This window comes from Scyliorhinus canicula, chromosome 3 (genome assembly GCF_902713615.1).
Source record: "Scyliorhinus canicula chromosome 3, sScyCan1.1, whole genome shotgun sequence".
NCBI classification, from domain to species: Eukaryota; Metazoa; Chordata; class Chondrichthyes; order Carcharhiniformes; family Scyliorhinidae; genus Scyliorhinus; species Scyliorhinus canicula.
The window spans coordinates 94,721,994-94,738,174 of record NC_052148.1 but is presented as its reverse complement, the minus strand read 5'-3'; the positions used below and the strand labels follow the sequence as shown (position 1 = coordinate 94,738,174).

Genomic DNA, 16,181 nt, shown 5'->3' with positions numbered 1-16,181 from the left:
TGCCATTGTCAGAGGTGGGAGCAGCCTGCAGTAAGCCTGCAGTTTTCTACACCATGCGCTCAGCCGTGTGCTGATTTTATGACCTGTGCTTCTGTACAGTGAAGCTGCATGTTTTCAGTGGAATCATGGAATATCAAACCTACTGTTAAGCCAAATGTCATGGAAAATAAATATTAGGAATGGCTCAGCGAATGCTCCTTTAGCTTCAGCAGTTTTAGATGTGATAAATATGTTAATCATGGCTTATTCCAATGACAGGTTATATGTAGTATACCAATTGTTTGCTTCTCAACCAGTGAGTGACATTCACTGGGCGGGATTCTTCGCCGGCGGGATGCTCCATTTTGCCGGCAGCCCGGGGAATTCCCGACGACGTGGGGCTGCCCCACATTGGGAGACTCCATTGACTAGCCGGCGTAAGGGGAGCATCCCGCCGGCGGGGTAAAACTGAAATGTGGCGGGGCGGATAATCCAGACCTCTGTTTTTGCTATTACAGGGTTTGCAAATTGTGGCTTATTAAGGAAGCAACGTTGTACACCTGAGCACCACTCAAAGCTTGTCTAATTTTTAATGAGAGAATGATCAAACTTCAAAATATGATTCATAAGATCTCAAAATAAGGAAACCAATAAAAATGTGATTTATTTTTGCTTCTTTTCCCGGTGATTAATTTTGCTGATCTGTTTGTGAATGGCAATGTGCATGTTTTGTGAATTTCTTGTATTCATTGTTTCCTGTGCAGAGCTGATCTGATTTTTCTCTGTTGCAGATAATCGTAGGAGAGTTAGCTTCAGTTCATTGGAACAATTTGTACTCAAACGCCTTTATTAGAAATTCCTATGTAGCCACTGTTTACAAGAGCATTGGTGCATTTGTGTTTGGGGCTGCTGCAAGCCAATCCCTGACCGATATTGCCAAGTATTCAATTGGTCGCCTTCGGCCCCACTTTCTCGATGTTTGCAAACCCGACTGGAAGAAATTTAACTGCACTTCAGGGTACATAGTTGACTTCACATGTCTGGGTGACCAAAAGATGTCAACTGAAGCACGGTAAGCCTTAGATAAACTGTATATGAATTGTACAACATTCTAGCCATAGCACAGAACCTGTAATCTGCTGCCCATTGTGTTCCCCCAACTTGTTGTGTCACAGATGATAACAATACATTATGGTGTTTTTTAATCTAATAAAATGTTGCAAGATGCTCAAAGGAACATTTTACATCAAAATTTGACACCAAGTCACAGAAGATATTAGAATTAAAAACAAAGTGCTGAAAAATTCAGCGTCTATGGAGAGAGAGAAAAGGTTAAGATATTGGGATATACTGAAAGTATTAGGAGATTGGGAGATATTAGAACAGATCACCGAATACACGGTCAAAGCCTTTACAGAGCATCTTAAAAATGGAAAGAGCAGTAGATTGGCAGATAGGCTTAGGAAGAAAATTTCAGGCGTAGGAGTTTAGCAGCTGAATGCCTGGTGCCTGTCTGTCCTCTGCAGGAAAAAAGAACATTTCCAGACATTGTAGGTTTTTTCAAATTAAACAAATTGTGGGGACAATAGTTCCTTGGCGCATTGTCTGAGGCAATCCGAATGAAATTGGCAGCCAATCAGAACCCATTTTTCATGCAATATAAATTGCTTCATCCTTTCAAATTTGGTATTTTTGCAAGACTAAAAACTTTGATAGTGTGTCTCTTTTTCTGATTCATGTACAAGCAGACCCAGATCCCTTTGTACCACACCATTCAATAGTCTCTATTTAAAAAATATTCTGCTTTTCTGTTCTTCCCACTAAACTTGACAACCTCAGAATTTCCTACAGCATACTCGGCATTTGTCAATTTTATGCCCACTCAGTTAATATTTTTATATCACTTTGCACTCTTTGTATCCTCATCGCAACTTGCTTTCCTATATATTTTTGTATTGTTAGCACTGTAGTCCAGTCGGTCCCAAGTCATTAATATAGGTCATGAATAGTTGAGGCCCCAGCACTGATCCAATGGCACTACACTAATCACAGTTTATCACATTGAAAATGACCCATTGACCTTGATTCTCTGTGTCCTGTTAGTTAATCAATCCTCTAACCAGGGGCGGGATTCTCCTCTACCCGGCGTGACGGGGGGATCCCGGCGTAGGGGAGTGGCGCCAACCACCCTGGGGTCGGGCCTCCCCAACGGTGGGGAATTCTCCCCACCTTTGGGGGCTAGCCCCGTGCCGGAGCGGTTGGCACAAGAAGACTGGCGCAAAAAACTGGCGCCCCCGGCAGCGGGGCTGGCCGAAAGGCTTTCGCCGGTCGGCGCATGCGCCGGCGGTGACGTCAGCAGTGGAGAAAGAGTGCACCCAGGGCACTGGCCCGGAGTCTGAGCGGGGGGCCCCGATTGCGGGCCTGGCCACCGTGGGGGAACCCCCCGGGGTCCGATCGCCCCCTGCCACGCCCCAGGACCCCGGGGCCCGCTCGCGCCGCTGATCCCGCCGCCACCAGAGGTGGTTCAAACTTTGGCGGTGGGAGAGTCCTCCCAGCGGCGGGACTTCGGCCCATCCGGGCCGGAGAATCACCGCAGGGGCCTCGCCGATTGGAGTGGCGAGATTCCCGCCAACGGCACTTCCCTGGTGGGGGTCGGAGAATTTTGCCCCTTGGTTGTATATCACTTCCAATACCATGTGGTCTCATTAAATGTCTTTTGAAAATCCAAATACACTACATCTACTTGTTCACCTTTTATCCAGGCTGTTCATTACATCCTCAAAGACACCTTAATAAATTTGTGAAACATTGGGCTGGATTTTCCAGCCGCATCCACCGCACGATCGTCACAGACACAACAGGGAACATGTAAAGGTTCGTTGACCTCGGGCAGCTTTTTCCGGTTGCCCGGCATGCACGGCCAAATACTCCTGGCCAATATTTACTTTTCACTTTTGACTGCCAGATTGTGCTAATTTACCAAAGTTCACTAGACTCTGGGGTGGTCCCGGCGTATTGGAAATTAGCAAACGTGACACCGCTGTTTAAAAAGGGAGATAGGGAAAAAATGGGTAATTATAGGCTTGTTAGGTAGTTAGGTACTAACTTCGGTCATAGGGAAGATGCTGGAATCTATCATCAAAGAAGAAATAGCGAGACATCTGGATGAAAATTGTCCTATTGGACAGACGCAACATAAGTTTATAAAGGGCAGGTCGTGCCTAACTAATTTAGTGGAATTCTTTGAGGACATTGCCAGTGCGGTAGATTACAGGGAGCCAATGGATGTGCTATATCTGGATTTCCAGAAAGCTTTTGACAAAATTCAGGGTGTACCAGCTAGATGGATAAAGAACTAGCTGGGCAACAGGAGACAGAGAGTAGTGGTGGAAGGGAGTGTCTCAAAATGGAGAAAGGTGACTAGTGGTGTTCCACAGGGATCCGTGTTCGGACCACTGTTGTTTGTGATATACATGAATGATCTGGAGGAAGGTATAGGTAGTCTGATTTGCAAGTTTGCAGATGATACTAAGATTGGTGGAGTTGCAGATAGCAAGGAGGACTGTCAGAGAATACAGCAAAATATAGATAGATTGGAGAGTTGAGCAGAGAAATAGCAGATGGAGTTCAGTCCAGGCAAATGCGAGGTGATGCATTTTGGAAGATCTAATTCGAGAGCGGACTATATGGTCAGTGGAACAGTCCTGGGGAAAATTGATGTACAGAGAGATCTGGGAGTTCAGGTCCATTGTACCCTGAAGGTGGCAACGCAGAAGATAGAGTGGTCAAGAAGGCATACAGCATGCTTTCTTTCATCGGACGGGGTATTGAGTACAAGAGTCGGCAGGTCATGTTACAGTTGTATAGGACTTTGGTTAAGCCACATTTGGAATACTGCATGCAGTTCTGGTCGCCACATTACCAGAAGGATGTGGATGCTTTAGAGAGGGTGCAGAGGAGGTTCACGGTAGCATTGCGGATAGCACAATCGCTTCACAGCTCCAGTGTCCCAGGTTCGATTCCGGCTTGGGTCACTGTCTGTGCGGAGTCTGCACATCCTCCCCGTGTGTGCGTGGGTTTCCTCCGGGTGCTCCGGTTTCCTCCCACAGTCCAAAGATGTGCAGGTTAGGTGGATTGGCCATGATAAACTGCCCTTAGAGTCCAAAATTGCCCTTAGTGTTGGGTGGGGTTACTGGGTTATGGGGATAGGGTGGAGTTGTTGACCTTGGGTAGGGTGCTCTTTCCAAGAGCCGGTGCAGACTGAATAGCCTCCTTCTGCACTGTAAATTCTATGATTCTATGATGAAGGGTGCGAGCTATGAAGAAAGGTTGAGTAGATTAGGATTGTTTTAGTTGGAAAGAAGGAGGTTGAGGGGGGACCTGATTGAGGTATACAAAATTATGAGAGGTATAGACAGGGTGGATAGCAACAAGCTTTTTCCAAGAGTGGGGGTGTCAATTACAAGGTGTCACGATTTCAAGGTGAGAGGGGGAAAGTTTAAAGGAGATGTGCGTGGAAAGTTTTTTACGCAGAGGGTGGTGGGTACCTGGAACGCTTTGCCAGCGGAGGTGGTAGAGGCGGGCACGATAGCATCATTTAAGATGCATCTAGACAGATATATGAACGGGCGGGGAACAGAGAGAAGTAGACCTTGGAAAATAGGCAACAGGTTTAGATAAAGGATCTGGATCGGCGCAGGCTGGGAGGGCCGAAGGGCCTGTTCCTGTGCTGTAATTTTCTTTGTTCTCTTTGTTCTTAAAAGGTTGCTGCATAAGATAAAGATGCATGGCGTTAAGGGTAAAGTAGTGGATAGAGGATTGGTTAATTAATAGAAAGCAGAGTGGGGATTAATGGGTGTTTCTCTGGTTGGCAATCAGTAGCTAGTGGTGTCCCTCAGGTATCAGTCTTGGGCCCACAATTGTTCATAATTTACATAGATGATTTGGAGGTGGGGACCAAGTGCAATGTGTCCCAAGTTTGCAGATAACACTAAGATGAGTGGCAAATCAAAAAGTATAGAGGATACTGAAAGTCTGCGGAGGGATTTGGATAGTTTAAGTGAATGGGCTAGGGTCTGGCAGATGAAATACAATGTTGACAAATGTGAGGTTATCCATTTTGGTAGGAATAACAGCAACGGGGATTATTATTTAAATCATGAAATATTAAAACATGCTGCTGTGCAGAGTGTCCGAGTGCATGAGTCACAAAAAGTTAGTTTACAGTTGAAACAGGCGATTAAGAAGGTGAATGGAGTTTTGTCCTTCATTGCTAGAGAGATGGAGTTTAAGACTAGGGAGGTTATGCAGAGGAGATTCACTAGGTTAATCCCAGAGTTGAGGGGGGTTGGATTACGAGGAGAGGTTGAGTAGACTGGGACTGTACTCGTTGGAATTTTGATGGCTGCGGGGGGGATCTTATTGAAACATATAAAATTATGAAGGGAATAGATAGGATAGATGCGGGCAGGTTGTTTCCACTGGCGGGTGAAAGCAGAACTAGGGGGCATAGCCTCAAAATAAGGGGAAGTAGATTTAGGACTGAGTTTAGGAGGAACTTCTTCACCCAAGGGTTTGTGAATCTATGGAATTTCCTGCCCAGCAAAACAGTTGAGGCTCCTTCATTAATTGTTTTCAAGATAAAGATAGATAGTTTTTTTGAAGAATAAAGGAATAAAGGGTTATGGTGCTCGGGCGGGAAAGTGGAGCTGAGTCCACAAAAGATCAGCCATGATCTCATTGAATGGTGGAGCAGGCTCGAGGGGCCACATGGCCTACTCCTGCTCCTAGTTCTTATGTTCTTACGATTTTTGAATTGCCCTGCAACTAGTCGTTAATAATGGATTCTAATAATTTCCTTATGACAGATGTTACGATAACTGACCTATAACGTTCTACCTTGTTGCTTGAATAGGGAGGTTATTTTTGTAAATTTACAATCTGCTGGGACCTTTCCAAATCTCTGGAATTTTGGAAAATGACAACGAATGCATCTCTCTCTGTAGCCACTACTTTAAAGACCCAGCATGCTGGTCATTATGCTCTAGGGACTTGTCAGTCTTTAATCCCATTAATTTTCATTGTAGTACTCCTCTAATGACTGCAACTGTTTTAAGTTCCTCCCCCTTTTTTGTCTCTTGATTTTCTAGTATTGTTATGTCTTCCATTGTGAAGTCTCTGCCATTTCCTTATTTCCCATTATTAATTCTATAGTCTTATCCTCTAAGGGACCAACACTTACTTTAGCTACTATTTTCCTTTTATATTCTTTACTATTTGTTTTTTTATTTATTGCTAATGATCTCTCATACTCTACATTTTTCCTCTTTATCCTTTTTAGTTACTCTTTGCTGGTTTGTAAACATTTCTCAATATTCTGGTCTACTACAATTATTTGCTAAATTCTCAGCCTTTTCATCCTTTCCTTCAACTTGATATTGCCCTTAACCTGCTTTGCCACAGATCCTTCCCACAGAATATTTCTTTCTCAATGAAATATATCTTCATTGAGAATGATCAATTATCTCTTTAAATGTCACTGCTTCACTACATCTTATGTTTTAACCCCTTTCCCAGCCCACATTAGCTAACTCTGTCTTCCTGCCCTTGTAATTGCCTTTAAATTTAAGACACTAAGTTTAGGCCCACATTTCTCACCCTCAAACTGAATGTGAAATTCTATCATATTATGATCACTACATATTACTAGGTCTAAAATAGCCTACTTTCTGGTTCCAGAATGTATTGTTCTAAGAAATTGTCCTGAATACACTGTGTGAACTCATTCTCCAGACTATCTTTGCCAACTTGATTTGGTCAATCTCTATGAAGATTAAAATACCTCACGACTATTGCAGTACCTTTTTACAAGCCCCCATAATTTCTTGATTTAAATTCAGTCCTACAGTGTAGATACTATAAACGATTCTGACCAGTGACTTCCTTCCTATGGGTATTTCTTATCTCCACCCAAACTGATTCTACATCTTGATCCTCTGGACCAAGGTGATTTCTCACCATTGTAGACCTGATCCTTTATTAAAAGAGTGGCCCTATCTACTTTTTCCATCTTCCTTCTGAAAGGCCAAGTTGACATTTGAATATTTAGCCCCAGCTGACCACATCCACATGCTTATTGGATCATACACATATTTCTATTTTTGAATTCATCTTGTTGCAAAGCACTTTGAAAGAGACTTGTTTACAACTCAGAAAGTTGGATGGATCATTTGGCAAATGGTATTTTCCCCATTCACCATAGTGCTTTTCATGTGCATCAGGATCCTGAGACTGAGAGCTTTGCTGACTTTTTAGTGATATTCTAATACCCTGGACTCGATCCAATGAAACTAACCACTCCATGTTGACCTTCAATTTGTGTTTGTACCCTGTATAACCAAGCTAGAATAGTATGTAATTGTTAAAGTATCGGATGAACGTTAGGAATTCCGTGCTCTGCTCCTGCTCTGAGGCTTTGTTTTGCCTGCTGAGAGTGCATATCTTGAGCTCAAACATAGAACTCAATAGGACCAGCAGGATTGGTGACAGTGGACAGAAGGGCATTTTTTGCCAATCTACCAATATGTATTCTTTATAGGAAAATGTCAACACTGGCTAGTGCAGCTTCATAAAAAAGCCCCATTAAAGTCTTGGAAAAGCAATTGCATGCAGTGCCTGTAGGCTGCTGATAACTACTGATCAATCACTGCAACATTAACTTATTTATTAATGCGATTTCTGGAGGGGCTGACTCATCGCCTTTAGTGCTCACCTCTTCATAGGGGCCCACGGTCAGCATCAGAAGCTGTGAGTTGGCTTGTCAATGTAACCTCTGCAGTGTTAAACTTGCATACGTTTACTAATGGTCTTGGTACAGTGCTACGGTTAATCACAACATCGCTGAGTTAAGGAGAAAATTGCTCCGGCTTCTGTTCCTGATTGTTTCCTGCTGGAAATTTAATGTAGACGTGTTGGACAAGGACAGCACCAGTTTTAATAATAATCTTTATTGTCACAAGTAGGCTTAACACTGCAATGAAGTTACTGTGAAAAGCCCCTAGTCACCACATTCCGGTGCCTGTTCAGGTACACTGAGGGAGAATTCAGAATGTCCAAATTACCTAACAACATGTCTTTCGAGACTTGTGGGAGGAAACCCACGCAGACACAGGGAGAACGTGCAGACTCCGCACAGATAGTGACCCAAGCCGGGAATTGAACATGGGACCCTGGTGCTGTGAAGCATCAGTGCTAACCACTGTGCTACCATGCCGCCTTGTCTTGACACTGGTGGTGAAGAATGGCTACTTGGTTGAGGCAGGTGGTAAGAACATGTAGAACTTGAGCTGAAGCTTTCGGGAATGAAGGGTTGGGGATTCTGAATTAAAATAGAATCTTATACAAATGTTTCGAACATTAGAGTCAAATGATAACTATGTTTTTACTGTAGTGATCAGAGATTTGATGTCATCAAAATAAATGCCCTCCACAAAGCTTAATTGTTAATAGAACATAGAACATAGAACAGTACAGCACAGAACAGGCCCTTCGGCCCTCAATGTTGTGCCGAGCCATGATCACCCTACTCAAACCCACGTATCCACCCTATACCCGTAACCCAACAACCTCCCCCTTAACCCTACTTTTATTAGGACACTACGGGCAATTTAGTATGGCCAATCCACCTAACCTGCACATCTTTGGACTGTGGGAGGAAACCGGAGCACCCGGAGGAAACCCACGCACAAAGGGGGAGGACGTGCAGACTCCACACAGACAATGACCCAGCCGGGAATCGAACCTGGGACCCTGGAGCTGTGAAGCATTTATGCTAACCACCATGCTACCCTGCTGCCCCTGCTACCCTGCTGCCCCTCTAATGGAATTCAGAGAATAGCCAGAATTAGGAAATGAGCATAACTGGAAGAGCAGTAAATTTGTCTCCATCTAATTTTCTTGACTTTTGCAGGTTGCTGGGGATCTATAACCTAGATAGATTTCATTTTGATTAGGTTGGATTCTGCAATGCAAATATCCTTCCTCTTACAGCAACTACCATCTGTTTGGATAGCTGGTAGCCATAATGCTCATTTTAAACTCCTGGGAAAAAAGCTTGCTAGCTTTAAGCCACACTGTTTACAATGTACTGTATACTGGCATAGAATTGATATTAATCTGACTATCTGACTCCATGGATAAAGATCCTCTCAGACTTAAAATTCCATTTTACACTTACAAGAAATAGCATATGTGGTAAAAACACTTTGAATCATATTCCACAGAAAAGTCTTACTTCACTCGTGCTTGGAATTGTTAATGCCAGACAAATTAAAGGTAGACATTTTATATCATGTGCTAGTTATCTGACGAGCCCTTTCCTCCCAAAAACCATGTGCGTGATTCTCCGAGCCCCGCGCTGGGCCAGAGAATCGCCACAACCGCGCCCCGACACCGGCGCGCGATTCTCCGAGGTGCGCCGGCGCGTTTGACGCTGTGAGGGCTGCTGGAATTGGCGGAGTCGCCGATTCTCCGGTCCTGATGGGCCGAGCAGCCGTGCGGAAAAAGCAGAGTCCCGTCGACACCATTCACCCCTGGTCGCTACCGGCGGGAAGTCTGCACGAAGGGTCGGGGGACGGCGACCCTCTGTGACAGGTTTTCCAATGGCACGACGGTAAGCCACACAAATGCCGCGGGCATCGGCAGGGCAAGAAGATTTTGCCAATGGCAATTGTCGAGTCGCCTCTAAGGCCAGAAAAAAAGGGATGATTGGGGGGGATGGGGGGGTGTTGAAAGTTCCACTAAGTACGTACTCCACAGGGCAGCACGGTGGCGCAGTGGGTTAGCCCTGCTACCTCACGGTGCCGAGGTCTCAGGTTTGATCCCGGCTCTGTGTGGAGTTTTCACATTCTCCCCGTGTTTGCGTGGGTTTCGCCCACACAACCCAAAAGATGTGCAGGCTTGGTGGATTGGACACGCTAAATTGCCCCTTGATTAGAAAAAAAATGAATTGGGTACTCTAAATTTATTTTTTAAAAGTACGTACTCCACTCAAACCCCTAATCCTCTAATAACAGTGCCAGAGAATGTTCACTGTCACTATGAATACTTGCGTCTGTGAAATTCCCGTCAGAGATTGAAATAGTTCACACTTTTCCTATTAGAACAGCTGGATTGGAGTGTCAGACATGCCTGTGTATCAAAATATCACTGCCATGTCAAAAAAATCAGCACTAACAGTTGAGAAATAACTGTTTGTGACAGGCCTCTTTATTGCTATAATGAAAAAAATGAAACATTTTACAGGAGGAAGCAACCTATTCAGTTACATTTTAAAATGCAGTATTAGTTATTAATTCTCTCAAGGAAAATACTTTCCCACTGGAAATGGAAAGTTAAGTCTTTTGTTTTTAGTGGAACTCATGAGTTGTGTTACCTGATTTATTGGCTTTTGCCTTTGAAAGTGGATAGGAGATGACGAATGATACCTTAATCCCTTAGCTGGTATCTAAACTCATTGCAATACGCAAGGCAGGCTGTTGCAGGCAACTACTAAACAGTCTCTGGCTCTGTCTTAATATAGTTTGGCCATAAAACCGTGTACTTATTCAGTAAGGACTTGCCAACTCATCTTGCGACCTTTGATGAGTCGAAGTACACTGCATGCTTTTCTCCTGAAGTCAAACATTGCGTAGAGTTACACCTATCAACCTTTGCCAAAGAGCAGAAAGTTTCGAAACCAAAGGCTATAATTCCATATAATCTGGACATTAAATTTGATCTGACTGTAGAATCTCCTGGCGCATCGGCAGATGGAAAGTAGATCAGTAAAAATAATGACTTGAAAGACTGGGTGTAAAGTTGCGTCTTTGTTAGTTGTGTTTCAATAACTTAAGAGTTATTTTCTTTGGTGATTTTATTTTGTCTTTTTTTTCTGTTATATATCTTTGCCAATTGCTTTTCTAATTGGCCACAGGGAGAAGAATAAGAAACCCTGTGATTTTTTTCCCCTTATTCCTTTCACCTTTGAGAGGTTACTTACATAATATCGGAACAGCTGAAGCTGAGATCAGCAGCTGGCAGAATGCGGATAACCTGAATGATAGCACACGTGGTGCAGTGTGTTACTACACAAATGGAGACTGTTTGAGAATGCATATTCAGTTGGACACTCTACTAAATTTCAAGCACTTTTGCGTCTTCCTAGAACTACCATGCACTACTCTTTCACTTAATCTGACACACCAGTGCTATTGTTAGTGAGAACCCAGTGTGAATATAAAACTGTGGATGCTATGAATTTACTAACCAAAACAGAACCAGTAGATGGAAAACCCTGATGGACACAAAGAAGCCTGCATCCAAATTTCCAAATTGCAGTCCTGCTGTGCAGAGCTCTGAGCTGGAAGAAGGAATTTGTAAAGTACATAATTGCAATTAAGAGTACAGCTACAACTAACACTATCACTGCATAGATTTCATAGTCCCAATTAATGATATGCAAATAAGGCAATGGCAGAGAAGCTTAATCAGATTCGGCCAAAAGATGTATACCATCCTGATATCTTCCTGCTTTGATTTCTATTTTCTATTGAAATTTCTAAAATAGGGCGGCACGGTGGAATAGTGGTTAGCACTGCTGCCTCACAGTGCTGAGGACCCGGGTTCGATCCATGCTCTGGGTCACTGTCAGTGTGGAGTTTGCACATTCTCCCTGCGTCTGCATGGGTCTCACCCCCACAACCCAAAGATGTGCAGGGTAGGTGGATTGGCCACGCTAAATTTCCCCTTAATTGGAAAAAAGAATTGGGTACTCTACATTTATTTTAAAAATTTCTAAAATATATATTCAATTCTAATGTATTTGGAAATGGATCACTAATATGACTGGTTCGCCAAGGTTGTTTCTTTTTAATGTTCAACTGTGACAGGAGCAGCTCTTAGCTGGTCTTACATTAATAGCACAACTCCCTAGTCGCCACATTCCGGCGCCTGTTCGGGGAGGCTGGTATGAGAATTGAACCGTGCTACTGGCCTGCCTTGGTCTGCTTTTTTAAAAAAGCCAGCAATTTAGCCCAGTGTGCTAAACCAACCCCTGCTGGTTTCTGTCCAATCTTCTGAATCGCCAATAATCTTCAAAGTATTGTATGCATTTTTTTTCAGTTTGACACTACCTTTAAATTCCTGGATTAACTACAGATGGTATATCCTTCTGGTAGTGTCTTTCTTTCTCAATGGAATACATTTTTATTGAAAGTTATTAAATATCTGGCATTGACCCTCTCAAGGCAAACTTGATTTTCTCCAAACAGAGAAAGCTAGCCATGTCCGATAGCCAGGTCTCCGACTTCGGGGGCTTTGAATCCCTCCAAGCTAATAGTACCATCTCCGGGCTACCAGGGAACTAAAGGCCAGAACATCTGCCTCTTTCTCCTCCTAGATTCCAGGGTCTTCCAACACCCCGGAAATCGCCACCTCTGGACTCAGCGCCACCCATGTTTTTAACACCATGGACATGACATCTGCAAACCCCTGCCAAAATCCCTTAAGCTTCGGACATGCCCAGAACATGTGGACATGGTTCGCTGGTCCTCCCGCACATTTTGCACACCTGTCATCCACCTCAAAGAATCTGCACATCCCGGCCACTGTCATGTGCGCCCAGTAAACGACCTTGAATTGCATCAGGCTGAGCCTGGCACATGTTGCGGATGCGTTGACTCTACTCAACACGTCCGCCCATAGACCATCCTCTATCTCTCCTCCCAGCTCCTCCTCCCACTTGCACTTCAGTTCCTCGGTCTGCGTCTCCTCTGACCCCATAAGTTCCTTGTAAATATCCGAGACGGTCCCTTCTCCTACCACCCTCTGGAAACTACCCTGTCTTGAATCCCCCTTAGCGGTAGGAGCGGGACGGTTGACACCTGTTTACGTAGGAAGTGCCGCACCTGCAGATACCTGAATTTGTTCCCCCTCGCCAACCCAAACTTCTCCTCCAGTGCCCTCATACTCAGAAAGCTCCCCTCTATAAACATATCCCCCATCCTCTCAATCCCTGCTCTCCGCCATATCCAGAACCCGCCTTCCATACTTCCCAGGGCAAACCGGTGATTATTACAGATTGGGGACCAGACCGATGCTCCCTCTGCTCCCACATGTCTCCTCCATTGCCCCCAAACTCTCTGGGCCTCCTCCATCACTGGGCTGGTGGAGTACCGTGCCGGCAGGAATGGCAGAGACGCAGTTACCAACGCCCCAAACTGGTGCCTTTGCATGAAGCCATACGCTCCCATGCCGACTCCTCCCCCACCACCCACGTCCTGATCATGGATATATTTGCCGCCCAGTAATAGTTACTAAAATCCGGCAGCGCCAGCCTGCCCTCTCCCCGACTCCACTCAAGCATTACCTTCCTTACCCGCGCGGTCTTGCCCGCCCAAACAAAGCCAGAGATCATTTTGTTGACCCGTTTAAAAAAGGACTGCGGAATAAAGATGGGGAGACATTGAAACACAAACAGGAATCTAGGGAGGACCGTCATCTTCACCGTCTGCACCCTCCCAGCTAATTACAACGGGGGTGCGTCCCATCTCGAAATCGTCCTTCATTTGGTCTACGAGCCAGGCCAGATTGAATTTATGCAGCCGGTCCCATTCCCACGCCACTTAATGCCTAGGCACCTAAAGCTTCCCCCTACTAATCTAAATGGCAGCTTCCCCCAATCGCCTCTCCTGTCCCCTCGGCTAGATACTGTCCTATCTTTTAACCTATTTTCTCAGTTCACTTTAGCCCACTCAGTGTCCCCATACTCTTGTAATAGTCTTTGTTTAAGTTTAAACACTAATGTTTGGCCCAGCCATCTCGCCCTCAAACTGTATACAGTATGAAATTCTTTTTTTTTAAATTTAGAGTACCCAATTATTTTTTTTTCCAATTAAGGGGTAATTTAGTGTGGCCAATCCACCTTACCCTGCACATCTTTTTGGGTTGTGGGGTGAGACCCCCGCAGAACTGGGAAAAATGTGCAACTGCACATGGATAGCGACCTGGGGCCGGGATCAAACCTGGGTCCTTGGCACCGTGCTGTATATGAAATTCTATTATATAATTGCTGTTGCTTAAAGGCTCCTTTAAAATGAGTTCATTGAATGATCCTGTCTCGCTGTACAGTGCCAGTTCTTAAATAACCTGCTCCCTGGTTAGCACTAAAACATAGAAATAGTCCCAAATACCCACCACGAGCTCGTTCTTCAGCCTACCTTTGTCAATCTGGTTTTCCAGTCTATATGAAGATTAAAATCATAATACTTTTCTTACAAGCCCCAATATTTTTTCCTGAATACTCTGTCTACCAATGTAGCTACTGTTAGGGGGTATGTGAACTCATAATTATTGGCTTGTATTAAATTCACGGTATTTTACCAACATCCATATTACTAATTGCTCTTTTTGAAAATGTTGATCACCAATTCTTCCACCTCCCCGGTGTCAATGAATTCCAGCTCATTATCACTTGCTGTATAAAAAAAATTCTTCCTCAGACACCCTGCATCACTTGTCCAAAACCTTACATACGTGTCCCCCTCATCCTTGTATCATCAGCTAATGAAAATTGTTTTGTCTACCTTATCTATAGCTGTCATAATCTCGTACATCTTTATCAAATCTACCCTCAATCTCTTTTGCTCCAAGGAGAACAACCCCAGTTTCTTTAACTTAACCTTGTACATAAATTCCCTCATCCCTGAACAATTCTGGTAAATCAGCTCTGCAACCTTCTCCAGGACCTTGACATCGTTCCTGAAATATGGTGACCAGAACTGGATACAACATATAAATTGTGGCCATCCCAGAGCTTTATTTAGGTTCAGCATAACTTTTCTGCATCATACTTTATACTTCTGTTTATGAAGCTTTGTTAACTACTCTCTCACAATGACCTACCACCTTCAAAGATTTCACGAATCCCTAGTCCCTCTGTCCCTGCACATTCTTAGAACTGTGCCATGAATTCTATTTTTCATCTTCCTGCTAAAATGCAACACCCCACACTTCTCCATATTAAATATAATCTGCCATTCTGCGAGCCTATCCGTTTCCTGTCGTAGTTGATCGCTGTCATACTTATTGCTTTCCACACCTCCGAATTTGGTGTCATCAGCAAATTTTGAAATTTTATTCCAAGTTTTAATATCCAAGTCATTGGAATATAGATGAAAAAGCAATGGTTCCAACACCGCCCCTTGATGAACAGTAGTGTCTATTGTCCCCCTATCTGAAAATCAACCATTTACTATGATTCACTGTCTGGAATTAAATCTGGAATTAATCTGGAATTAAAAGACTAATGAAATGAAATGAAAATCGCTTATTGTCACGAGTAGGCTTCAATGAATTTACTGTGAAAAGCCCCTAGTCGCCACATTCCGGTGCCTGTTCGGGGAGGCTGTTACGGGAATCAAACCGTGCTGCTGGCCTGCCTGGGTCTGCTTTCAAAGCCAGCCATTTAGCCCAGTGTGCTAAACAGCCCCATAATGCTGACCAAGAAACAATTGTCATAAAAATATCTGATTCACTAATGTCTTTCAGAGAAGGAAATCTGTTGTCCTTGCCTGGTCTGGCCTACATGTAACTTCAGATCCATAGCAATGTGGTTGACTCTAAGGGCGTCCGCGCGGCATTGGGAAGGCCGTCGTGAACTCGGCCCAGTTTCCTGACGGCCTCGGAGGCCGCTCCTCGCACCCTATTAACCCCCCCGCCCAGGGGGTTGGAGTGGCGCTCCATAAATCTCGGCCGCCGGGCCTTGACGCTTGCGTCAAGGCGGCGCGCCGAGAATGACGCGATGGCGGCGTCTATGTGACGTCAGTCACGCATGCGCTGGTTGGCCGGCTCCAACCCGCGCATGCGCGGTTGCCGTCTTCCCCTCCGCTGTCCCGCAAGACGTGGAGGCTTGATCTTGCAGGGCGGTGGAGGGGAAAGAGTGCGTCCCTTGGAGACGCTGGCCTGCCGATCGGTGGGCACCGATCGCGGGCCAGCCCCCTCCCGAGCACGGCCGTGGTGCTCACTCCCCTCTCCGCCCCCCACAAGCCACAAATGAAGATTTGGCGCCATGTTCACGACAGCCGTGACCAGGTGTGGTTGCTGCCGGCGTGAACAGGTGGGAGCGTCAGGCCACTCAGCCCATCCGGGCTGGAGAATCGCCCGTC

The 16,181-nt window shown here is 44.8% G+C and overlaps 1 protein-coding gene across 5 annotated transcripts in view; it reads left to right on the top strand.

Annotated features, from left to right (window-relative positions):
- The window catches only part of plpp1a (phospholipid phosphatase 1a), a 168,541-nt gene that overhangs the window by 110,301 nt on the left and 42,059 nt on the right, over positions 1–16,181 (top strand). For all 5 annotated transcript variants that reach the window (XM_038790910.1, XM_038790911.1, XM_038790912.1 and 2 more), the window contains one exon: positions 771–1,051. In XM_038790910.1, coding sequence (XP_038646838.1) covers positions 771–1,051 — 281 coding nt within the window. The remainder of the gene's footprint in view (positions 1–770; positions 1,052–16,181) is intronic.